The 26,993-nt window shown below is 42.4% G+C and overlaps 1 protein-coding gene across 2 annotated transcripts in view; it reads right to left on the bottom strand.

The window, feature by feature from the left end:
- Positions 1-26,993, bottom strand: part of FLT4 (fms related receptor tyrosine kinase 4) — a 252,279-nt gene that overhangs the window by 8,259 nt on the left and 217,027 nt on the right. For both annotated transcript variants that reach the window (XM_040440794.1, XM_040440802.1), the window contains exons 20-26: positions 17,830-17,918; positions 17,415-17,559; positions 16,986-17,080; positions 10,970-11,092; positions 5,562-5,673; positions 4,418-4,517; positions 814-919 (exon numbers count right to left, since the gene is read on the bottom strand). In XM_040440794.1, coding sequence (XP_040296728.1) covers positions 814-919; positions 4,418-4,517; positions 5,562-5,673; positions 10,970-11,092; positions 16,986-17,080; positions 17,415-17,559; positions 17,830-17,918 — 770 coding nt within the window. The remainder of the gene's footprint in view (positions 1-813; positions 920-4,417; positions 4,518-5,561; positions 5,674-10,969; positions 11,093-16,985; positions 17,081-17,414; positions 17,560-17,829; positions 17,919-26,993) is intronic.

Here is a 26,993-nt window from a genome sequence, read left to right as displayed (position 1 = left end):
TCACATATTGCCCCAGAGATATATATGGTATACAGTGCCCGCACAATTTCCTTCTCCACTGTCATTTTGAAGTAAGAATGAATGCATGAAAGGTGTCTGGGCCGCTTCACATGCTTCTCTATGAGATCACTAAGCCAGCACTAAATGGAATGGAGGAAAGCTGGGAAGCATGTTAGTCCACCTCTGAATACAGGAAAGAGGAAAATGGAATGTGCATAAAAAAACTATATTTTTATTGCTTGTACAGTATATTGTAATAATAGTTCATTTGAAACAACCTATTTATTGCATAATAAGGCCCCATTCACACGTCCGCAATTTTGTTCCACATTTCTATGCTGCCCGGATACGGACCCGCACTTCTGGGTCCGCAATTCTGTTCCCGAAAAAAATAGAACATGTCCTATTCTTGTCCGCAATTGCGGACAAGAATAGGCTTATCCTATTAGTGCCGGCGATGTGCGATCCGCAAAATGTGGAATGCACATTGCCGGTGTCCGTGTTTTGCGGATCCGCAAAACACGCTACGGACGTGTGAATGGACCCCTGATACTTTTCGTGGCATAACCCCTTTAAATAAGCAGCTGACTGCAGGTTTTGAGGATGACATGTTAGCTATCAATACAGTAATATGAAGCTGTAAATTATAGATAACAGTCATAAGTTATGACATCAGGACATAATAATACTGCATAGTATACAGTATGACAGTATTTCTGCCTTTGTAAACGAAATATTCCTAAGTGAATGATCAGATGGTTGTGTTCACACTCAGCATGTTGCAAGGAACCATCCAGACCATGACTCTCATACCTGAAGTACATTCTCTTGAAGGAGGTCACCCAGAATCTCAAACAAGTCATTAAATGTCGGTCGTTCCTTAGGATCTCCATGCCAGCAGCTTAACATGATACGATAACTGTAATGAAAAAACTCTGTTAGTTCACAATTGCATAGCCCTACATCATAAGACTAGCAAAGAGCACAGTCAGCCCTTTAAAGAGGACCTGTCACCACAAAATGCAATGCAATCTGAAAGCAGGATGTTATAGAGCAGGAGGAGCTGAGCAGATTGATATACATATAGTTTTGTGGGAAAAGATTCAGTAAAGCCTGTAATTTATACATTTATATCTCTGCTTTTTCCACTGCTATCGGTACAGGAGGAGGTGTTATCAGTGACTGACAGCCATCTTTGTATGCAGACTTAAGGGTCAATGGAACAGCCCATTGTCGTGAAGGAAGCGCTCCTTCCTGACATCTGCCTGCCTGTTCAGTGAAGGAGATGGCTGCATTTACATGCAGCGATCTCCTCCACAGTATGAGAACGATGTAGAGATCCCTCGTCCCCATACAGAATCATTGTTTCTGGACAGCAGATCACTGTTTAGGCAGCATGATGCTAGCCAGAAATGATGATTGGAGTGCTTGCACAAACTACAGGATCACCTGATGAACAAGCTTTTCGCTAATTCATCAGGTAATCAGCCTAATACTTAGATGGCCAGATTATCGGGAAAGATCGTTCGCAAGAACGGTTGTTCCTGATAATCTAGCCGGTTATTGGTACATGTAAATCCACCTTTATACACACAGTACAATCAATCACTGATAACCCCTCCCTCCTTTACTGATAGTTGTTCACAGGAGGTAGATAAAGCAGAGATATAAATGTATCAATTACAGGTTTTACTGAATACTTTCCCACAAAACTATGTATCAATCTGCTCAGCTCCTCCTGCTCTATAACATGGTGCTTTCAGATTGCATTGCATTTTGTGGTAACAGGTCCTCTTTAAGTCATAGAAGACAAAGCACAAGATAAAACATCTGATCAATACTTCTTAATCCCCCTGCCACTTAGACTCCTGTGGAGATATGCCTGGGGCATATTGTGTTTGGTATGGTGACAATTTTCGCTGTGTGTGTTGGGCATGTTGACATTTTCCTTTATTCATAGGACACCGTTCCTTTAAGAGAAAAGTTACTAGTGATAACTAATAGTGCTTGTAAGAGTATTGCAACATTCATTCATGATACTAAGTGTTGCTGTTGCAACAGAAAAAAGTCAGTAGTTTGTAGCTGAAGCCACATGGTGTGAGAAAGGAGGCTGCTGCAACAAGATGTTTAACCTTAGGCTGAGTTCACATCACCGTTTAGCTTTCCGTTCTTCTGATCCGTCAGAAGAAGAGAGAGAGAGAAAAAAACCTGCATGCAGTACTTTTGTTTCCGTCTAAAAAAACGGATCTCAGACGGAAATGGCTCAAACAGATGACAACTGATGCAACAGGATCCTTTTTTTATTGGATCATGTAAAAAAAATGGATCCTATGCATTAGGCTACTTTCACACTAGCGTTTTTGCTGGATCCGCAGGGTTCAGCAAAAACGCTTCCGTTACTGATAATACAACCGTCTGCATCCGTTATGAACGGATCCGGTTGTATTATTTTTAACATAGCCAAGATGGATCCGTCATGAACTCCATTGAAAGTCAATGGGGGACAGATCCGTTTTCTATTGTGTCAGATTGTGTCAGAGAAAACGCATCCGTCCCCATTGACTTGCATTGTGTGCCAGGACGGATCCGTCTTGCTCCGCATCCCAGGACGGAAAACAAACTGCTGCATGCTGCGGTTTACTCTCCGGTATGAGAACAGATGGAACGCATTTTGGAGCATTCCGTTCTGTTCAGTTATGTTTTGTCCCCATTGACAATGTATAGGGACAAAACAGAAGCGTTTTTTCCGGTATTGAGACCCTATGGCGGATCTCAATACAGGAAAATATTAACACTTGTGTGAAAGTAGCCTTAACTGATTCAACAGGATCCTGTTTTTTTCTCTCTTTCTTCTTCTGACTGATCAGAAGAATGGAAAGCTAAACGGTGATGTGAATGCACCCTTACTAAGGAGCTGGGTCACAGTACAAGTCAATCAGTCTAGCAGGGTGCAAGCTGCCTAACTGAGGTCAGAGGATTGGTGTGTGATGCAGAGGGGTCACGAGGTAGTGCCCACTGGTCAGACTGATTCTGGACTGGCCTGTTTCAAGTATGCATACCACCGGATGAACAAACATAACCAACACCATGTTTAATTGCCACAAGCATCGTCGTATATGTCACATATTTGAGCCTGATGTTGAGAGTTACTACTAATGACTGTCCCCAGAAGAAGCCAGATCACTGGCGAAACGGCGTTGGGTCAGGAGGTGGCTGAGAGATCGACACACCACTCAGGGTATGCTTATCCTTTTCTTTTAATCACCAAGTCTGTTTATCCTCACATTTGTCTCCATTTGTCATTGCTTGGGGCTTATTGTCTTGAGGTGTCTTGGTGACCAGCATCTGATTATTCTAATATATTTTTCCCTGACTCCTGGTGTGCTGACCTCCCAGGTCCTATTCCTCTCCCCTGTGTTCCACCTTTGTGCTGCCTTTTTTTTATCTTCATGTATGTATTTTACATTGTCAATAAAGTTTATTTATATTTACTATGCAAAGATTTTTTGTGCAATTTCTTTGGTGATTGCTAATGACTGTGCTTACAGTGTGTAACCATGAGCTTGTTAGAGATAAAGTTCAGTTCAGCACTTAGAAATGTTGTCTCCTACACTCTTCCTGCGCCATACCCTATTGTCTACCAACTTGCAGGATGACTGGCTGAACTGGATGGATAAATGTCTTTTTTTAGCCTTATATACAAAAATGCTGGGTCTTCCAGATCAATATGCTCTTTGTAGTGGTTGCCTGCTGGGGCTGATACATGGAAGTACTAAATGGGGGATTCTCCCTCCCTAATGAGGTATTTGACAATGGGTTTTCTAAAACAGACAACACCCTTACATAAGTTCGTATTAATTTGCTCTAAGAGTATACCGATGAGGAGAGGCTAGGATCAAGGTTTCTTAATACATATCTTACCTGTTCACTACAGAAAAAAACTGCAAATCTTTGTTCAATGGTTATCGCAAAGCTCAGTAGTTTGTTCCCTAAAGAAATGATTCCTGGCTCGTAGTCTAAAAAGTGTCTGTCTGGGATAAATATCGGAAAACGTCTCTTGTGATAAGAAACCTTCCAGGTCTCAACATTATAAAGCAGCATGCTTGGCGGTTTGTAATAACCAGGTTCCTGACCACTGAGGGGGTTCAATGAATGGTTGCCAGGAACACTACAAATACCGTAACTGTGTGGAATGTTATGCAGCTTTTAGTTGCCTTAAAATTTGCCAATTGATTGTTATCAAAAGAAAAATATTTGTGACCAAGCTGAACTCTAGATTTAGACGAGCTGTAGAAATGCGAGTGGACTTCCAAATTCTGTTCTGGAGAACTGGACGATATTTTAATGGCATATTATGTGACTGAATCATAAGTGTTTTTGACTTAGATTTGACGTTGAAATGTTTGATTTTGCTTACATGTCTGTTGTTGCATATTCGGGTGCCCTCATGCGTGTCCCTTCCTTCAGGCGTTGGCAGAATTCCTCATTGATTTGGACTCCAGGATACGGGGAGGCACCTGTGATCAGTATAAATCATCACCTTATTTAATATTCTGATGATAAAAGAAATCAACCCTGCCTGATGGTTCAATACTTAGTAATAACTAGTTCATAAAAGTATCTACCATAATGACAGGCCATGCGATTGCTATGGGACCCTTGATGGGATGGGGTGTTGCACAGAATTGCTTCCTTGTTTGACATGACACTGTCAGAGCAGATACCTGCACAAACCTTTAGGTGGAGCTCGTATACTCTATACTAACTGTATAAATGTATATTTGGTTAGCACCCTCTAGTGGTGACTTTACGCAGGCAGAATTATCTAAATTATTAAATGAGAAAACAGAGCTCCTCTACACACATGTTATGAAATCAATCAGCACAGAATTATGGACCTAGAACAGAATGGTAGACGTAGGTGTATTTTCTTGGTAACAACAACTATTATTGAGCAGTTGAGCACAAGTCTTAGCAGTTTTCCAGGAAATAAATGCTTTTGGGGGAAGGAGGGATTTATCAAAACTGGTACCTGGGATAGGCAGGGTAGGTGGTCACCTAGTGCAATATTGAGGAGGAATTACTGGAACTTAATGGGGGTAATCAAGGGTCTAAGTTTGGTAGGATTCATTCTAAAACCACTAACAAGCTTTTGCCACCCCTAACGTGTGCAAAGGAAAAGAGCAGATAACATAACAATCAAATCCCAACTCTCATTCTTCATAGGTCCCTTTGAAAATTGAAGCTGCAATCTGATTGTTTACTATGAGCAACTCCTTAGCTTGTCCTTTTTACCAGTTTTAATAAACCTCTCCAGGTAGGTATTTATTTTAAATTGCAAATTTTCCAGTCATAATATCTCAGTATTTTAAATAATCTATTCGCTATTTCTTCTTTCTTTTTCACCTTAACCTCACTTATACCATTAAATATATTTTCAGCCTAGTTTCGCTCTACCACCAATTAAGCAACTGTGTGAAAAGGTATGATGGATATAATAATCCAGGGAAAAGCTCAAAATTCAACATCTGAAAGGAAACAGTCCACATTATACAACTTACCAAGTGAGAAGATTTCCCATAGGAGCACCCCAAAGGACCATACATCACTCTGAGTAGTGTAAACTTTATCAAAAATGCTCTCTGGCGCCATCCACTTTAGAGGCAGACGTGCCTGTAAGAAATTGTAATACTTTAGCATGCAACCAAAAGCTCCTGGAAGGAATATCAAATTCAAGTTTAGACCTCCCTCTGATAATTAAGAAAAAGTATTGCGTTTAAGCATATCTGTCATCTTCCTACAAAACCATTTGTACCTGCAAAACATTTGGAATATTTCATATGGAAAGAATTACTTGTTGTCCACTATAGACAATTCCTTTTTTTTTTTTTTTTTGCTACAAGATTCCACTGGCAGTAAGCTGATCACAGGGTGTTCCACCGCTTTGACCCCCAACAATTGGCTGTAATCTGTGGGGGACCTGGTAGCAAGTGTTATTCCCCTGCAGCACCACCACGGGAGAAATGGAGAGTTACACAGTTGCCATGAAGGCAATAGTCTGTCCGTGCAGTGCACAGAAGTACTGTTTTTCTTTATAGCAAGAGACTTCTGTAGATGCAGTCTTCTCTAGCTTATAGATGTAGGCCCTGAAAGTAAAGGTTAGTTTGGGAACATGGATTTGTTTGACTGCTGACAGGGTGGGACTGGCCATAGATCCCACTGGGAAAATCCTGGTGGACCGATGGGCATTGGGCCACCCAAGTCCCCCGCACAGCTACTGGCCTGTTATACAATGCCCCCAGGGTTTATGAAAGCTGGGAGCACCAGGTACACATGAACCTGGCTGGTGACTGCAGAGCCCCCCAGAATTCAACTGCATTGTCAGCCTCAGGTCGGCGGTGCAGTTAAATACTGGGATGGGGCAAGGGAGCCAATGGTTCCCTGCCCTGTAGTTAACCCTTATAGGCCTCAAGCCTAGATTACTAGGCCTGAGGTCTATGAAACAGTACGTCAGCGCTGGGTCTCAGGCGTCCTGATTACATAATCCTGACTGCCTGTGCTTGGACGCACACGTCACAATGACATCATGGTGAACGCGTGCGCCGAGATGCAGGCAATTCAGGCTGCAGGCTGGAACAGGTATGCCTGCATTTGGGAAGATGTCAGGGAACAGGACTCAGGTCTTTATTATTTTTCTTTTTGTTTGGGTATTAATGGGAGCACTATAGGCAGCATTAGGAGGCATTAAAAGGGTCATTGCTGGGGCACTATAAGGTGCATTGCTGGGGCACTATAGGCAGCATTGCTGGCAGCCCTATTGGGGCACGGCTGGCGGCATTATAAGAGCATTATAAGAGCATTACTGGTGTCAGGTCCTCTTTTAAAAAAGGCTGTACACTAACCCCTCAGTATGGTGTGATGCCAATTACACTAAATAACATGGATGTGGTTGCACATTTTGATTAATGACCCTTACTTTACTTTTTTTTGCTTTAAATACAGTTTTTGTTTGTAATCTGAATCACATATACATCTGTAACACATTCACCCCATATCCTAAGAACTTTACAAGAAGCTGTGAGCATGAGTGCTGAGATTGGACAGCTGTAGGCTATGACATACAGTGCTGATCTGTCTCTCCAGTGAAATAATTAAAGGTAATCATGATTGCTTTGATCTCAGCATAGACCTATTACACAAACCCTCACCAGATCTCACAGAATCAACCAAAACTCATCCAAGGACAAAATTATCCAGCAACAGAACATAGAAAAGTAATGTTTTCTTATCGCTGTATAAATGAAAAGTTCTACAACTTTATAATTATGTGTTGTGTTTCCATACATTTTCAAGATATTTTCTGCCTTTGAATGAAAATTAGATTTTTAAAATAAGAGGTAGCAGATTTGTCTATATCTACAGGTCTATCTATCTATAGTGTTGAGCGCCAATATTTGAAAATTTTTATCTCGAATATCACAACTTCGAGAATTCGCAAATATTTTGAATATAGTGCTATATATTCATTTTTCGATATTCCTATGCAGTCATAGGTCTATTAAAGTATATTCCAATGATATAAGAGTACCCCCTGTCCGCATTATCAACCATGTAAAAACAAATTTATATTCATCTGTCAATCACATTCCTTTGTGCCCATGGGGCGTTTTTTCTCCTACCTTCGTGCCCAGCCGCGCCCCAACTGTTGATTCCTACCGCCGCCCAGCTCATTATTATTCACTGCGCTGGGCGGCTCTTACATTCCCCGATCCTGTCAGATCCCGCGCATGCCCGATAGAGACTTAAGGGCATCGGCCTCAATTGGACCATCTGCGCATACCTGTATCTGGCACCCTCCCAAGCCTGAAATTGAATGCGCCTGCTCTCTGTCTCTATCAGGCATGCGTGGGATCTGACAGGATCGGGGAATGTAAGAGCCGCCCAGCGCAGTGAATAATAATGAGCTGGGCGGCGGTAGGAATCAACAGTTGGGGCGCGGCTGGGCACGAAGGTAGGAGAAAAAACGCCCCATGGGCACAAAGGAATGTGATTGACAGATGAATATAAAGTTGTTTTTACATGGTTTACAATGCGGACAGGGGGTACTCTTATATCATTGGAATACACTTTAATAGACCTATGACTGCATAGGAATAACTAAATATGTTTATAGGGCCTGTCAGTGTCCCTTTAAGCAGAGAGGAATCATGACTTTAGATGGAAAAAAAATGACAAATATTCTAAAAAACAAATATATAGCACTATTGCAATATATTAGTTTTTTAGAATATTCGTCATTGAAGAATATATTAAAAAAATGAATATATAGCAATAGTGCTATATATTAATTTTTTAGAATATTCTGCATTTTTTTCCATCTAAAGGGAACAGTCATGGGCCCACAAGCAACTTAAGCAGGGAGGAATCAAGACTTTAGATGGAAAAAAATGCCGAATATTCAAAAAAATGAATATATTCTATAGTGCTATATATTCGTTTTTGACCCACACCTGTATTGATTGTGTAATATTCGCATATTACGCGATCATTACCTTGCCGATTTTCGAGTAAAAAAAAAAGAGTGTAGAATATAATGAATATTCAAATTTGCGAATATTCAACGAATATTCTACAAAATATTTGCGAAATGTCGCGAATTGGAATATGACCCCTGCTGCTCATCACTATCTATCTATCTATCTATCTATCTATCTATCTATCTATCTATCTATCTATCGTCTATCTGGTCCTGCTGTCAGCTGAGAAGTAGATACAATTGTATCCAGTCTACACAATGCTCTGTGACCTAAACAGCCTGGAGTCCAGACCCATGCATGGTAGAAATAACCAGAAAGGTTTGTGCAACGGTTACATTTAGCTTATAGGGAATTGTCTAGCCTGAACACAACTGTATCCTCTTCTCAGCTCACACCAGGACGAGGTATATACAGGTTTGCAGTCTCTGAATGTAAATAAGTGTTCTGATTTGCTGACAGTAAACATAGATCCTGAAAATGATGAGGAATTGAAGCACAAAGTATATTAGAAAGTTGTAGACCATAGACTTTATACTGACAGCTAATTTTACAATTAAATTTGTACAAGTGACCATATGTGTCAAAACTTGCAAAGGAAAAATTTAGTAGTTGCCCATGGAAACCAATTGTGCTGCTGCTTTCTTTTTTCAAGAAATTTAAAGTGGAATCTCACTGGCTGTTATTTTTATCTACTCCATTATGCCTTGAATTAGTTTTTGATAAAATTCCGCCTATGAATTGTAATTTTCCTGGAAATAGCTTTCAATAATTCAATTTTGCCAATGCACATTTAAAAAAATGTTAAAATAATAATAATAATAGTAATATTTTAGCAGTGAAGGTTTCTGCAATGTTCACTCTGAGATTGGTAAACTAAATCATTGTTTATTGTCTAATAAACCTAAATTGCTTCCTATAAGTGGAAGTGATTTGTGCATAAGGAGGGAGATCTCTCTAGTAATGCCTCATTCACACGTCAGTGTTTTGCTCAGTGATTTCCTTCAGTGATTGTGAGCCAAAAACAGGACTGGAGCCTCCATAGATATAAGGTACAAGGGAAAGATCTGCACCTGTTCTGTGTTTAGAGCTGGACCTGGTTTTGGCTCAAAATCACTGATGGAAAACACTGACCAAAACGCTGACGTGTGAATGAGGTATAAGGGTACCCCGAAACAGCTGTCTGTGGAGGGATATTTGTCTTGGCTATTTTCCCTGATCATGTTCCAAGGCTTGTTAAAAAGTCAGACTTTGACTCATAGGGAACCACTTCCAAAAGTTGTTACTAGTGAGACAGTTCTCTTTCCCTGGGAGATACCTCTTTGCATATTATTTTCCCATGGATCATTGCAAATAGGTCTCCATACATAGCTGGTCTCCTTAAGGAGAGCCAGAACCCCCCAACTTATCTTTTGGCTTTGATAAGCTCTGTTTGGGCTTCTAACTTCTATTGGTCTATACACCACTCTTTGAGCAGAGTCAGAAGAACCAGATCAGTACTGAATGGGCACAGCAGTCAGTCTAACTCATCTGCCTCTGTTCTTGCATCCAGATCTGCAGTGATCAAAGCTTGTCAGATCCCTCATGGCTGTAAAATAACTTTTGCAAAGGGTTGTCAGCAGCCAAACACTGTTTATTCTCCTCTACCAACGACAGGTCCAGAACTGTCACAAGAACTGTACAAATCGCCTTTTCTGCGTTTGTGCTGCAAGGTTAAAAAGGGATCAATCCAAGGGACCCCAAATGGCTTTCTCATTAAAGGACATCTGTCAGCAGATTTGTACCTATGAAGCTGGCTGACCTATTACATGTGCACTTGTCAGCTGAAGGCATCTGGGTTGGTTCCATGTTCATATTTGCCCGCATTACTGAGAAAAATGAATATGTGCATATATGTGTGTATATAATTAACTTTTTGTGACTTTTACACCTAGAGGCTCTGCTTTCTCTGCAACTGCTGTGCCCTCTGCACTTTGATTGACAAGGCCAGGCAGTGTAAACGTTATCACACCTGGCCCTGACTTCTCCTAAGGTCAATCAAAGTGCATAGGGCGTAGCTGTTGCAGAAAGAGCAGAGCAACAGCAGTTGCAACAGCAACACATCCATTGCTCCTAGAGGCTCATTTGCACATATGAAAAAAATAAAAATAATGCTCAGTAATGCAGGCACATATGAACATGGGACCAACACATATGTCCTCAGCTGCCAAGTGCACATGTAACGGGTCAGCCAGTTTCATAGGAACAAGTCTGGTGACAGAAGCCATTTAAGTATTCCAGATATTAGGACAAGGATGTAAAAAATACCCCAGAATGAAATGAGCTGCCATATAAAATGGAATGCTACTAGCATGTTGTTTCTAATTGGAAACAACATGAGAATTCAGGGATTTGATCCAAGTACTAAACACAAGCTCAAGAATACATTAACTTACACTTCCTTTTCTGACATAATCAGGATCTTTGTAAATATCTCTGGCCAGACCAAAGTCACAGATTTTTACAACATTGTTCTCCGACAATAGGATGTTCCTGGCAGCCAAGTCTCTGTGAATGCACTGCAAGAAAAAGAAAAAACTATTTTTTTTTTTGGCATAATACAGAACAAACATAATATAGTACCAAGGGCAAAGGTTAGATTTATTTTTACTGTAAAGACTCAATGTTGCATTTTTGGGGGTGCTCCATTCCAGACTTATTAGACATCACTGGTCAGTTTGTCTAAAAAAATGTTGTTTGGACGCCCTGTTACATTGATCTCTATGGACAGAGTTTGATTGTCAGCCAATTGACTTTTCAAAGGATGGACCTGAGAACACATACTAGATGTAGCTACTGTTAGCTGCTATGTTACTGCTTATCCTTTCTGCAAACCGTGGTGAGCAAATTAATTCCCTGATTTTGCTAATTTAGTGGTTCATAGGATACAGATATGGAAGAATCTCAAATCAAATCAAATCATATCTTTTCCATTTCCTAAACTTACCGTGTAGTGATGGTCATGATTGAGTGGGGAACCGTACCAAGTTTTGCCACTGAACCCCATGGTTTCTTACAGCATCAGCAAGATAGTGTACATGTTACGCAGACATTAGTGGTGTACTCTGTATGAAATGTACAATACTGCCTTGCTGATTGTCTGTATATAATGTGATAAACTGTATAGTAAATTAAAAAAAGACGTATATATCGTGCAAACAAAAATTCAAGGTATGTCAGCACTCTTAGGTAGTGGACCTACTTATTATATATAACAGTTTTACAGTATACCAATGTACTGTACGTGGTTTCTGAAGTTACCAGAATTACTGCAAAAACAAGTACAAAAAGACTGTGCATACCAAAGAATATGATCATGTAAAGTGTATTTTATATAATGGCCTCAAGATGTCGCTGTTTGTTTAGACACCAGGTAAAGCAGTACATACAAGAAGGTGCCTGGGTTTAGGAAAGTATGGTCGTTATCTTCAGATATGTCATTCAAGAAAGATAGATTTCCATAGATACATTCCCTGGGAGAAATGCTCCATTTTAGACAAATATTTCCCTAGATCCCATGCTGTAAAATGAACACTCACTTGGTTCATCCAAGGACAAGAAAAGCCAGTGTGCTATAGACTCAGACCTCGAGAATTAGTATATTACTTTAATAATCTGTTAGGACTTCCCTTTACGGCAGTTCACAAGGCAAATCTCACAAAACAACATGTAAAGGTTATCTAGGGCCAATGACTTGCAGAGCATGTAGCCGCTACAGTAATATTTCATTACAACGAGAACTTTATTCTGTGCCAAAAAATAAAATATAGACACATTAATTATTTTATAAGTATAGGAAATTACACTAACCGTGTGAAAACACAAGTCCACCCAAAAACTGACAAATGGTCATTAACCATACTGAAATGTTCATTTCCAGATTGTCAGTCCATATAGTCATTTACTCGTCATCAATTAGATCACATGACTTTGTGATTAAGAAAAAACTCTAAAATGGGGCAGGGGTCCTCACTGTGAACACAACGCCTCTCAACAATCTTTAGAACACAAATTCATGAAGTAAAAAATAAATAAAAATAAAATACAGTCTACACCTTCCTCCCACTTTAGATTTACAGGATATGTATCTTTAAATTAGTTGTCTACCTGGACAATCCATTTTGGATAGAAGGTTCCTCTGACGATGAGCTGATCACAGGGTATCCTGCTGCTGGGACATTCAGCAATCATATGTAATCTGTATGTGCACCTGCTCAATACTCCTGCAGTGCCACCGCAGGTCACAATGCTAATAAATGGAGGTCCTGACTCAGGGACCTCTCTATTAACCAAAAATTCAATAATAGGGTATTTAAAAAGGTTTTCTTTAACCGTTGAAGAAGGCTGCTGGGGAAAGTAAGGCAAATTGTAGGCCACTACTATACAGCATACAGAAGAAAAGCTGGAGCAGCGATCATATCATAATGACCAGCTAAATAGACGCTGGGCCCAGTTATGTCACTCTGATTTATGACTGACACCTGATTAGGTTGAAGGTTATCTCATCATGCTCACTGTAAATGATTGTATAGTAAATTTGACTTACTTTTCCATACACAATATGAGATAGTTTAGGTCCTGATTTATCATTCCTTCAATCCAGAATTCTGCTTCAAAAAGTTGGAAAATAGGGCTTTTGTGGCTTCTTGGGCTCACTAATTTTGTGACTTTTTGCATTTTTACACTACTCACTCCAGTGGTGGAATCTGAAAGGTGGAATCTGATTGGTTTCTATGGACTATTAAGCCAATTTCCCTTTGCACTAGTCTTGATAAATCTTCTCCAGGGTGTTTATCACATACACCCAGGACTAAGCCCTCACAAACACTGGAAAACATCACATTGGATAGATTTAAACCCATGGGTCAAGATCAAGCTTTTTTTTTTTTTTTAACTAAGGAGCCACTGTGTTGACCCAAAATGAGTCTAAGCAATCACAAGCATCATCTCATAAAGTTGAAGAAGTTCAGTTTCACTGTCTAGGACATCTACCAATGTCTGTAATTGCTGAGCCTCGGTGACTTTAATCAAGCTGAGCGGCTATACCTACACAGCCCATAGAAGGAGTACCTCTATTTCTGGAAATAAAAAACTGTATTGTCCCTGTTCTCTATCTGTCCTTAAACAGAAAGTGTAGTTCTAGTACTTACAGTAAATGTGAATAGTGTCTGACCTTTCTCTTCAACCAAGTAAACCATTTAAAGAAGGTCTGTCCCCTCCAAAATAAGTTTCAAATTAAGCATACCACTATGTAGGGTAGGCGCCCTAAGGCATAACCATACTTTTCTTGTGAAAATCTAGTCCTATAATCCTGAGAAATGCTACTTTTTATCTTTATGCAAATAAGTAGTGATGATTAAGCATGCTCGGCCGAACACCTGTTCAGCGAGTACCGCATGTGCTTGAGCGCCATGCTTGAGTCTTCTCCCAGAACGTTTCTTGGCTGCTATGCAGCCAATAAACATGCAGGTAAATACTGCCCTCACTGTAATGCCAGTAGCCATCATGGCTACTGGCATTGCAGTGATTGGCTGGCCAGAACACGTCATTGGGTGCTATATAGCACCCGATGATGCATGTTCGGCTCATTCGTAGTCAGGGAGAGCTGAGCATAGGAAGGGACAGAGAGTGTAGGGAGTGTAATTGAATATTTTTTGTACAAAAACATTTCAGAGACCCAAAAGTCCTTGTGACAGCAGCAATATATGTTTGTAGCGCAACCTGCGCTAAATTGCTCAGTGTTAGTGAGAGCTGTGCATAGGAAGGGACAGACAGTGTAGGGAGTGTAATAGGAAGATTTTTGTGCAAAAACTTTTCAGAGACCCAAAAGTCCTTTTATAGACTATTGTGTGTGACAGCAGCAATATATATTTTTAGCGCATCCTGCGCTAAATACTGTGTAATAGGCTGCTGCAGACAGTTAAATTATCCGCGCCACATCTCCTGTTTAAAGTGTGCGCATCCCTAAAATATCAGTGACATCCAGTGTACTTTTTCCGGAGACGGTGTCCGCTGCAGACAGTTAAATTATCCGTGCCACATCTCCAGCGAAAGTGCGCGCATCCAAAACATATCTGTGACATCCAGTGTACTTTTTCAATAGACGGTGTCCGCTGCAGACAGTGAGATTAGCTACGCCAAATCTCCAGTGTAAAGTGTGCGCATCCCAAAAATATCTGTGATATCCAGTGTACTTTTGCAATAGACGGTGTCTGCTGTGGACAGTGGGATTAGCTGCGCCACATCTCCTGTGTAAAGTGTGCGCATCCCTAAAATATCAGTGACATCCAGTGTACTTTTTCAATAGACGGTGTCCGCTTCTGACAGTGACATTAGCTGCGCCACATCTCCAGTGTAAAGTGTGCACATCCCAAAAAATATCTGTGACATCCAATGTACTTTTTCAATAGACGGTGTCCGCTGCGGACAGTGAGATTAGCTGCGCCACATCTCCTGTGTAAAGTGTGCGCATTCCTAAAATATCAGTGACATCAGTGTGCACTTCCAACATTTATCTGTGATATACAGTGTACTTTGTCAGCTTTGAAACCATACTCCCCCACAACCCGAAGACTTTGGTGTTCCGGAAGCAGCTCGGCAGGTCATGGGAATAACTCTGCCGGATCGCCGGTCGTCATCGTTTATGGTCGGAACTATGATGGTATCTGATCGTCTTCGAACCTCTGAGTCTGACTTTCATTTTTGATTAATGAAAACATTCTTGTCAAATGCTTTCGTTTTGGTTCATCTTGCGCCGGTCCAAGAATTTCACCTCTAGCAGCGCAATACAGATGCCCCCGGCCCCAGTTCTGAAAACCAACAAAATAGAACCGGACTCCTATTCCATTATTCCTGCTTTGAACATTGTAAATGTTTTTAATGGTCAGCTAAGCAGCAGGCACTCTCCCATAATTTTTTAAATGGTCAGCTCAGCAGCAGGCCCTCAACCATAATGTTTTAGAGGGTCAGCTCAGCAGCAGGCCCTCGCATATAATTTTTTAGAGGGTCAGGTCACCTGCAGTCCCTTACCTACAATCTTTTAGAGGGTCTACTCACCTGCAGGCCCTCACCTAATTATACCTAATAGGTAATTTGCGTGCATGCTGCCTTGCTTGGATGTGGTAGCCGTAGCCGTTTCTCAGCCTCCCTCTCCAGAATCGAACACTGATTCCCCCTTATCCATGGTCACCGAGGTTGGTGGTGAAAATAACATCGAAAGTTGATAGGGCAGACATCCGAACGGATCGTCACCGTCACGGGGACGTGCCATCCGCCCCAGGTTAACTAGAGTCACCAAAGCGGCAGCAGGCCCTCGCCCATAATGTTTCAGATGGTCGGATCAGCAGGCGCTTGCTCCAAATGTTTTTGAGGGTCACCAGCAGGCCAGCAATCATAATTTTTCAAGACTGTGTATGATGCCCTCCTTTATATGTAACAAAGGGTGTATTGGAGTGCCAGTTCCTTGTAATTTTGGCAGCACTTGCACTTTATATACAAGTAAATATACAGGAAAGAATGTTTCCCAACGATGTTTCCTCTAAAATTGATTTTATCTTCGGTTTTGTGCGTATTATTATCAGTCTGTAAAAGTGGTGTACTACTCGGACAACATCATTCCCAGCAGCGACCTGGGAGTCCAAGATGCATCCAGACATCCTCCCCATGCTGTTCCTGAAACATTTCGGTGGTGTTTCCATCAATTTCTGACCTTTTCCTTTGAACCAGCCACCCTCCCCTCTTCAGAGCAGCGGGTGCATGGTTTAATGCTCAGGTTTTCTCATTGACTTCCATTATACTCGGCTGCTCGGTAGACCACCCGAGCATCCCGATGTGTTCGGCCCGAGCACCCGAGCACTATGGTGCTCAATCAACACTACAAATATGGCTTTGAGTGCACTATGGGCATGGGGGCTCTGTTCGGTTCACCTGACTTTCCCTGCATTATTGCTACTGGTTCTAAAATCTCAGGGACTGTCATTTAAACAAGAGTGGAAGGAACTGGGTGGCATTATGGCTGGTGAGTGGTGCACCACATGGAGTGGCCATGCCCATGTTGCACTGAAAACCTTATTTTTATAAAGAAAAGATAAGCATTTCTCAGGGTTAGAATGCTGGCTTTTCACAAAAAAAAGGTATGGCTATATTTCAGGATACCTACCTTACATAGCAGTATGTTTACTTTGAAACTGAATTTTGAAATGACAGACTCCCTTTAATTGATCAGGAGAATGATGTGTCTTCCACAGACTTTTTTCACACTGGATCTACATAGGGTTTGATGTATAAACTCATGAAATAAGAAGGCTGTGTCAATACTATGTACGTGATAATATTATACAGTGGTGCCACTACAGAAATGGAATTCTCTCTGTTCGATATAATTATATTCTTGCTAAAATAGGTTATTTTTACCTTTCGTGATGACAAGAACTCCATTCCACGAGCCACCTGGAAACTGTAACAGATCAGATCTTCCATAGTAAGAGGACTCTGCCACAAGTCTTTCACTGTATAAAGGGCAGAATCAAAAATAGGTTATTCATATATTACTATAACATACATATTCACTTATAATATAAGGCTCAAAAATCATCCAAAATAGTAAAGAACTTTGGTTATTTTCTAATCATACACTGGTGGTGCAGTTGACTTAATACAGAATGTAGGCTCAACGTTCAACATTATGTTTCTTGGTTGAGTTTTAGTCAATTTCAATTGTCACCCATAGTAGCTACGCCCCTGTTTCACATTACGCACCAGGCACCCATCTTTCTGCAGTATGGAATTCAATAATAATATAGTATATATAATCATCCTGATTATACAAGAAGTGTAACTTACACTCAGTGGTCCGTTGGTTCTGGTTCTTGGTCATCAAAAGCCTGCCAAAAAGGGTTCCTTCATTGACTCCTTCTCTGCTTATCCTGTCAGCTATAACGGCTTCCACCATTGATCGGACTTGACTACGAGATCTTGGTGATCTTTCCTGTAAGAGTTAAAACTATTGAATTACAGTATATTGATATTAGTAAGTTACCACTGACTAGAGAACTGATGTGGAGCACCAATATTACTTAATTAGGGCTGTAGAAACAATTAACCTATTTAATTATCCTTCCCAGGCAACCAGTAGCTTGCTTCCCATTTCCTTAATGAAAACCAGATTACAAAGTACACGTGGAAGCAGAATGGCATGTGAGCCTGAACCATAGGATGGATAACATTAATGGCTTGAAAACAGGAGAAATCTCCATACCCGATAAGGAATGAATCCATCACGTTTGGTCCTCAGGTAGTTGGAAAGGTTGCCGTACTTGCAGAATTCCACAATAACCATCAGTGGTCCTAAAACAGCAGTAAGGATTTATTATGTTAGATAACATGACTGATCCCTGTTCTGCTTGCCACCGTGGCATGAAGAAATGCTGCAACATGAACTGAGATTTTTTAGATTAATCACATATAGGTAAAATATTCTGCACAAAACTGGGTTATCACTCTGGAGATGACTTTGTACTCTTAGATCTGAGCTTAGAACTGTCAAGTATAACCATGGTGCAATAAGTTTGCATGCATAACTATTTGAACTCAGAGGCTGATTGAGGTCAGATGGATCATGTCATGCTAGATGTTCTAAATTCCAGGAATCTGCTCTCTTCCCACCACCAATATAATTGTTGAGCAAGTCTAACACTGGCCACACATCAAATAAAAGTTGGTCCAAGAGCACTGATTTCGGCAGGTGTGCATGTTTATAATGGAGTTAGGTTAAATAGTTGTTGGCCGAAAAGTCGGCAGCTAACTCATGGGATTTTCCACTGTAGACATTCAGGGCATTTTGGCTGCTTCTGAATTAAAAAAGCAGTGAGACATGAATGAAGAAATCCATGTGGCTATTGTTCCATAAATTTTTCTCCTGGATGCGCCAGAGATGGGACTCTCAACTATCAGACATTTATCCTGTGGAATAGAGCCTGTTCCTCTGTTTCCCACAAAAATTCCTATAAAAATCTTTCCTGATTGTTGTCACAGCCCGTATACAGCTCAGGTAAATAGAAGCCATATTATGTACATACCTGTAAATAGATCCACAGCAGAGACTACAGATAGGCAACAGCCTTACAAGTATATATGTGGGGGAACAGAGGAATGATGCCATGTACTGTACTAAGGCATCATAGCCCTCATAAATTGAAAATCTAGTTCTCTATTGATGGCGTGTTGTAAGGATGGGAAGGGGGGGGGGTATTTTTTGGGAAGTTCTTTAAAAAAAATTGTCCCCTCAAAATCTTGAACTTATTTTTGTGTGCAGCTATTAATATTCATGGAAAAAGACCATATGCCTAGATACAGTATTCACTGAATATTGAGTTGTAGAGGACTCATCTTCTGGCCAGAGGTGTACACACAAAACTTATTGCAGGGTCTGGAAATCCACTGCAAAGCACTGAAGGTATTAATGACCTATAGGCTGTAAATGGAGTGTGAGTTACCTAGTTCTGTCGTTAAGGAGAGCTGGCACTGTCTCTTCGTCTTAAGGAGGAATTTGCTAGTCAATCTAGAGTTAGCTCTAGTAGAGAACACCAAAGAGCAGTGAGGAGCGGAGATCCAGGGAACCCTCCTACCCTGCAGATTACAGGCTGTAAAAGTGACAGTTTATATGCCAGCCCTCAAGTGACATTACAGAACGTTTGACAGTCCCAAAGAGGATTGTGGAGAATTTGTCAGAGAAGGTAACTGCCTACACCCTGGCTTATAGACTTCTCTGTATGTGGTGGCAGCAGACAAGCCTCAGGCTTCCCAACATAGCTGAAGGACAGAAAGAACCCTTTGTGCAGAGACTGTATTCCCCTGAGAATTCTGTGGATATAATATATATATATATATATATACACTCACCTAAAGAATTATTAGGAACACCATACTAATACAGTGTTGGACCCCCTTTTGCCTTCAGAACTGCCTTAATTCTACGTGGCATTTAATCAACAAGGTGCTGATAGCATTCTTTAGAAATGTTGGACCATATTGATAGGATAGCATCTTGCAGTTGATGGAGATTTGAGGGATGCACATCCAGGGCACGAAGCTCCCGTTCCACCACATCCCAAAGATGCTCTATTGGGTTGAGATCTGGTGACTGTGGGGGCCATTTTAGTACAGTGAACTCATTGTCATGTTCAAGAAACCAATTTGAAATGATTCGAGCTTTGTGACATGGTGCATTATCCTGCTGGAAGTAGCCATCAGAGGATGGATACATGTTCTCATTCTGTTTACGCCAAATTCGGACTCTACCATTTGAATGTCTCAACAGAAATCGAGACTCATCAGACCAGGCAACATTTTTCCAGTCTTTAACAGTCCAATTTTGGTGAGCTCGTGCAAATTGTAGCCTCTTTTTCCTATTTGTAGTGGAGATGAGTGGTACCCGGTGGGGTCTTCTGCTGTTGTAGCCCATCCGCCTCAAGGTTGTGCGTGTTGTGGCTTCACAAATGCTTTGCTGCATACCTTGGTTGTAACGAGTGGTTATTTCAGTCAACGTTGCTCTTCTATCAGCTTGAATCAGTCGGCCCATTCTCCTCTGACCTCTAGCATCCACAAGGCATTTTTGCCCACAGGACTGCCGCATACTGGATGTTTTTCCCTTTTCACACCATTCTTTGTAAACCCTAGAAATGGTTATGCGTGAAAATCCCAGTAACTGAGCAGATTGTGAAATACTCAGACCGGCCCGTCTGGCACCAACAACCATGCCACGCTCAAAATTGCTTAAATCACCTTTCTTTCCCATTCTGACATTCAGTTTGGAGATCAGGAGATTGTCTTGACCAGGACCACCCCTCTAAATGCATTGAAGCAACTGCCATGTGATTGGTTGACTAGATAATTGCATTAATGAGAAATAGAACAGGTGTTCCTAATAATTCTTTAGGTGAGTGTATATATATATATATATATACAGGGAGTGCAGAATTATTAGGCAAGTTGTATTTTTGAGGATTAATTTTATTATTGAACAACAACCATGTTCTCAATGAACCCAAAAAACTCATTAATATCAAAGCTGAATATTTTTGGAAGTAGTTTTTAGTTTGTTTTTAGTTTTAGCTATTTTAGGGGGATATCTGTGTGTGCAGGTGACTATTACTGTGCATAATTATTAGGCAACTTAACAAAAAACAAATATATACCCATTTCAATTATTTATTTTTACCAGTGAAACCAATATAACATCTCAACATTCACAAATATACATTTCTGACATTCAAAAACAAAACAAAAACAAATCAGTGACCAATATAGCCACCATTCTTTGCAAGGACACTCAAAAGCCTGCCATCCATGGATTCTGTCAGTGTTTTGATCTGTTCACCATCAACATTGCGTGCAGCAGCAACCACAGCCTCCCAGACACTGTTCAGAGAGGTGTACTGTTTTCCCTCCTTGTAAATCTCACATTTGATGATGGACCACAGGTTCTCAATGGGGTTCAGATCAGGTGAACAAGGAGGCCATGTCATTAGATTTTATTCTTTTATACCCTTTCTTGCCAGCCACGCTGTGGAGTACTTGGACGCGTGTGATGGAGCATTGTCCTGCATGAAAATCATGTTTTTCTTGAAGGATGCAGACTTCTTCCTGTACCACTGCTTGAAGAAGGTGTCTTCCAGAAACTGGCAGTAGGACTGGGAGTTGAGCTTGACTCCATCCTCAACCCGAAAAGGCCCCACAAGTTCATCTTTGATGATACCAGCCCAAACCAGTACTCCACCTCCACCTTGCTGGCGTCTGAGTCGGACTGGAGCTCTCTGCCCTTTACCAATCCAGCCACGGGCCCATCCATCTGGCCCATCAAGACTCACTCTCATTTCATCAGTCCATAAAACCTTAGAAAAATCAGTCTTGAGATATTTCTTGGCCCAGTCTTGACGTTTCAGCTTGTGTGTCTTGTTCAGTGGTGGTCGTCTTTCAGCCTTTCTTACCTTGGCCATGTCTCTGAGTATTGCACACCTTGTGCTTTTGGGCACTCCAGTGATGTTGCAGCTCTGAAATATGGCCAAACTGGTGGCAAGTGGCATCTTGGCAGCTGCACGCTTGACTTTTCTCAGTTCATGGGCAGTTATTTTGCACCTTGGTTTTTCCACACGCTTCTTGCGACCCTGTTGACTATTTTTAATGAAACGCTTGATTGTTCGATGATCACGCTTCAGAAGCTTTGCAATTTTAAGAGTGCTGCATCCCTCTGCAAGATATCTCACTATTTTTGACTTTTCTGAGCCTGTCAAGTCCTTCTTTTGACCCATTTTGCCAAAGGAAAGGAAGTTGCCTAATAATTATGCACACCTAATATAGGGTGTTGATGTCATTAGACCACACCCCTTCTCATTACAGAGATGCACATCACCTAATATGCTTAATTGGTAGTAGGCTTTCGAGCCTATACAGCTTGGAGTAAGACAACATGCATAAAGAGGATGATGTGGTCAAAATACTCATTTGCCTAATAATTCTGCACGCAGTGTAGAGAGAGAGAGAGATGGCCTTGCGGTTCGCCCGGCGGTCGTTTCATGGCGAACTTAGCTTGTTCGCGATTGGCCGAACATGCGAACATATGGCGATGTTCGCATGCGCCATATTCTTTTATATTGCGCCGAACTTTAACCCATGACACATCCATCAGGTGGGACAGGACAGCCAATTGAGACGTTTCAGCACATGGACACACCCCCACCCTATAACAGAACCCGATCTGGCAGCCACCTGCTTCCACAAAATACTGATTGAGGGGTGCGATATACCTACTTCCACCAAATATTGATTGAGGCCTGCGATACATGGGCATTCACAAAATACTGATTGAGGGGTGTGATATACCTGCTTCCACCAAATATTGATTGAGGCATGTGATACACCAGCTTCCACAAAATACTGATTGAGGGGTGCGATATATACCCGGTTCCACCAAATATTGATTCAGGGTTTCTATATACTTGTTTCCACAAAATATTGTTTAAGGTGTGCGATATACCTGCTTATGCAAAATACTGATTAAGGGGTTCTATATGCCTGCTTCCACAAAATACTGATTGAGGGGTACGATATACCTGCTTCCACCAAATATTGATTCAGGTGTTTTATATACCTGTTTCCACAAAATACTAATTGAGGGGTGCGATATACCTGTTTCTACAAAATACTGATTAAAGGGTTCAATATACCTGTTTCCACAAAATACTGATTGAGGGGTGCAATATACCTCCTTCCACAAAATACTGATTAAGGGGTGCGATATACCTACTTCCACCAAATATTGATTGAGGCCTGCGATACACCGGCTTCCACAAAATACTGATTGAGGGGTGTGATATACCTGCTTCCACCAAATATTGACTGCGGCCCTGATACACCGGCTTCCACAAAAATACTGATTGAGGGGTGCGAGATACCTGTTTCCACCAAATATTGATTCAGGGGTTCTATGTACTTGTTTTTACAAAATACTGATAAAGGAGTTCTATATACCTGCTTCCACAAAATACTGATTGAGGGGTGCGATATACCTGCTTCCACAAAATACTGATTAAAGGGTTTGATATGCCTGCTTCCACAAAATTCAGATTGAGGGGTGCGATATACCTGCTTTCACCAAATATTGATTCAAGGGTTTGATATCCACAAAATATTGATTGAGGGGTGCGATATACCTGCTTCCACCAATCATTGATTCAGGTGTTCTATATACCTGTTTCCACAAAATACTAATTGAGGGGTGCGATATACTTGTTTCTACAAAATACTGATTAAAGGGTTCTATATACCTGCTTCCACAAAATACTGATTGAGGGGTGCGATATGCCGGCTTCCACCAAATACTGCTCTTCTCTAGGGACTTTGTCACAGGGTCAGAGAGAGATGGTTGAGTGGCTCACTCATTCTTCCATTTTCTGCACCCTCCTCATCCTCTGTATCTGCACCCTCCTCACTCTCTGCTGTGTGCACCTCCAAAGACACCACCACCACCACCATAGTCCCTCCACTCGAGTCAGATGAATTATTTTCCCATCCATTCCCAGACCATACCGATGCGCAGCCATTCTTGGCATCGAATGAGGAAGAGGAGGTAGCAACGGCCGCCACCCAGCTGTCTGATGACAGTACCCAGATCAGCCCAAGGAGGGTGGTCCCCGCTGTTGCTGCCTGTTGTTGCCACTGTCACGTAGGTGCCTACAAGAGAGGAAGAGGAGGGGAGTTTAGAGGGAGAGACAGAGCAGCAGATAGGGAGGAGAAGGAGGAGAAGCAGGCAGAACTCGCAGTGCACAGGAGGCAAAAAGCAGACTGCAAATGTATCTGGAGCGAGCCATCCACCATGCACGGTCACATCTTGTGCTCCTAGGATGCCGGCACATGTTTTTTTTTAACGTGTCAGCTGCTGACAATAGTGTTGCCATCTGCAGACTGTGCTGTCAACGCATAAGTTGCCGTAAGCCCAACACTCACCTAGGGACGACCGCCTTAAGAAGGCACCTGGCCTCCCATCACCGAGCCCAGTGGGAGCAACGCTGTCAGAACCCACAAAGCCACACTCCTAGCGTGCAACGTCCTGCCTCTTCTCCTTCTCCTCTATCCTCCCATTTGTCCTCCACTCCACCTTCCACCGTGCCGTTGTTGCGTTCATCTGGCAGAAGGCAGGTTTCAGTGGCCCAAATGTTCGAGCGTAAAAAGTTGATGACGCCGAATAACCCTCTTTCCCAACGGCTGACCGCTGGCTTGTTGGAACTGCTAGCCCGCCAACTACTGCCATATAAACTGGTGGACTTGGAGGCCCATGCCACACCGCAATGGAAGGTCCTCGGAAGGAAATATTTCTCCCAGAAGGGCATCCCAGAGCTATATGGCCACATTCAGCGGCAATTGTATATATCTCTGGCACACAGTATCGGTGCCAAGATACATCTGACCACAGACACGTGGTCTAGCAAACACGGCCAGGGAAGGTACATAGCTTTTACTGCCCACTGGGTGAACCTTCTGACGGCTGTCAAGCATGCAACCCGTGGCACCCGTGTGGATTTGGTGTTACCGCCACGGATTGCATGCAGGCCTGCCTCTTCTTCTCCCCCTCCTACTCCATCCTCCGTCTTCTCCTCTGCTGACTCCTCCTTTTCCACTGCTACCGCCTCTTCCGCTGCGCCCCCAAGCTCCCCAGAACCTATTCAACGTGCCAGGTGAGACGTTGCCATGCTGTGCTGCGGCTGTTTTGCCTGAAAGCCAAGAGCCACATCGGTCTTGCACTCCTTTCAGCATTGCGGTCACAGGCCGATCAGTGGCTAACCCCGCTCAATTTGACAGTTGGTAAAGTGGTGCTTGACAACGGTACCAATTTTCTGAGCACTCTGAAACAGGGCAAAATGACACATGTGCCGTGCATGGCACACATCCTGAACTTAGTCATGCAGCAATTCGTTGCCAAATACCCCGGGGTCCAGAACGTCTTGCGGCAGGCCAGGAAAATCTCTGGCCATTTTAGAAGATCTTACACGGCCATGACTTGCCTTGTTGACGTTCAGCGACGACACCTCCTGCCTGCCAGACGTCTGATTTGTGACAGTCCGATGCGCTGGAACTCCACCTTGCATATGCTTGATAGGCTGCTCCAGCAGCAACGTGCCGTTAATGACTACCTGTACAAACTTTGCATCAAGACAGGTTCTGGGGAGCTTGGTTTCTTTTCATCGTGCTAGTAGCTGCTCATGTGCGACGCATGCATACTTCTGCGGCCATTTGATGAGATCATCACACTGGACAGTCGCAACAAGGGCACCATCAGTGACATCGTACCTTACGCCTTCTTTCTGGAGCGTGTCATTAATTAAGCCGTCGAGGAGCAGAAGCAGGAAGATGAGGAAGTCGCAATGCTGAATGAATTCCCAGCGGGGCTACTCCATTTGAGACAAGTCAGCAGGAGTCTGAAGAGGAGTCAGAGGAGGATGGTGGCTGGGGGGAGCAGGATGGGGAGCAATAAAAGCAGGCTTTAAGGGGGACTTTAAACTTTTCGGGGATCCCTGGTGTTGTCCGTGGCTGGGGGAAGGAAACCGAGGACGACATTCTCCTGGGCAAAGAGCAGGAGCCAGGGTGCTCCACCGCTTCTAATTTAGTGCAAATGGGGGCCTTCATGCTTCAGTGTTTGAAGAGGGACCCCCGTATAAAAAGCATAAAGGGAAAGGACCAGTACTGGGTGGCAACATACTTAGACCCCCGGTACAAACACAAAATGGTAGACATGTTACTAGCATCACAGAGAGCTGCCATAATGCATAATTTCCAGGCCTTGCTGTGGGAGATGCTGCTTTCTGCTGTTGCGGGCGCTGGCAGAGGAATTTCCACCTACAGCAAAACAGGTGCAGATACAAATCCTACCGTGCATGCAAGAAGAGGGTGGTTTGAAGATGTGTTGGTTACTTCGGATATGAGATTATTCTTGCAGCCAACCCAGCCAATTTTTATGCGTCTTAAAGGGAAATTCTTTGAAATGTGCCCTGTTGGAGCCTAGAAAATTTTTATTTTAGGCCACAGGAGTACAGGCCTTAAAAATTAGGCATTCACCTGATATAAAAGAAATTCTGATTATGTGGCTCGAGGTACATTATGCGGTCAATGGATAAAAATTTTACTGTTGCCCACTGGACTACAGGCCCCAAACATTAGGCATTCACCATACAGAAAAGATCAAGTGATTATGTGTCCGGAGGTATATTACACGGTCGAAGGATATCAATTTTACTGCAGGCCAGTACAAGTATTGGTCAAATACATATGTTTAAAATAATAATAAATATAAAATTGGATTAAAAACATTGTATCACGACGGGCAGTGGGGGAAACCCCCCACCGTGCGGTGTCAGAGGGTAAAGGGGATCAGCCTTGCCAAAAGGAGTAATAAGGGAGCAGGTCACCTCCTACAACATCCCTAATCTTCTCCCTGACTCCTCACCATATGAGCGGACCCCGATGGTAGGACGACTCTTACTCAGAATACCTAAAGACCCTAAGTCGCCCTGGTAATCCCTCACCAAGGAGCAGGGAAGAGACGACCTGTTCATCCCAGTAATGGAGGAACAGGAGTCTCTATCTGAGGCCAGGCTGCAACGAGAGGGGAACACGTACAGCTATAGAGATGGCAGGTAAGCGAGACTAGAAACACACTTACCTGCCACAGACACACTGACTGGAACCCGTGCACAAGTGCTGGTGTCCACACCAACATTCAAAGGACACAGCACACACCACAACCACACAGGAACCCAGGACAACCATAGCTGCAATAAACGTGAGACACCATAAAAACATCTATGACCACAAGGGTGGCCCTCACTGGACAGATGGAATATGAAGACCAGGAGGATAGCTCCAGCATAC

The sequence above is a fragment of the Bufo bufo genome, chromosome 1, assembly GCF_905171765.1.
Source record: "Bufo bufo chromosome 1, aBufBuf1.1, whole genome shotgun sequence".
In the NCBI taxonomy this organism is placed as follows: domain Eukaryota; kingdom Metazoa; phylum Chordata; class Amphibia; order Anura; family Bufonidae; genus Bufo; species Bufo bufo.
Note: the sequence above shows the minus strand (reverse complement) of the source record. Positions and strands in the feature narration are given on the sequence as shown.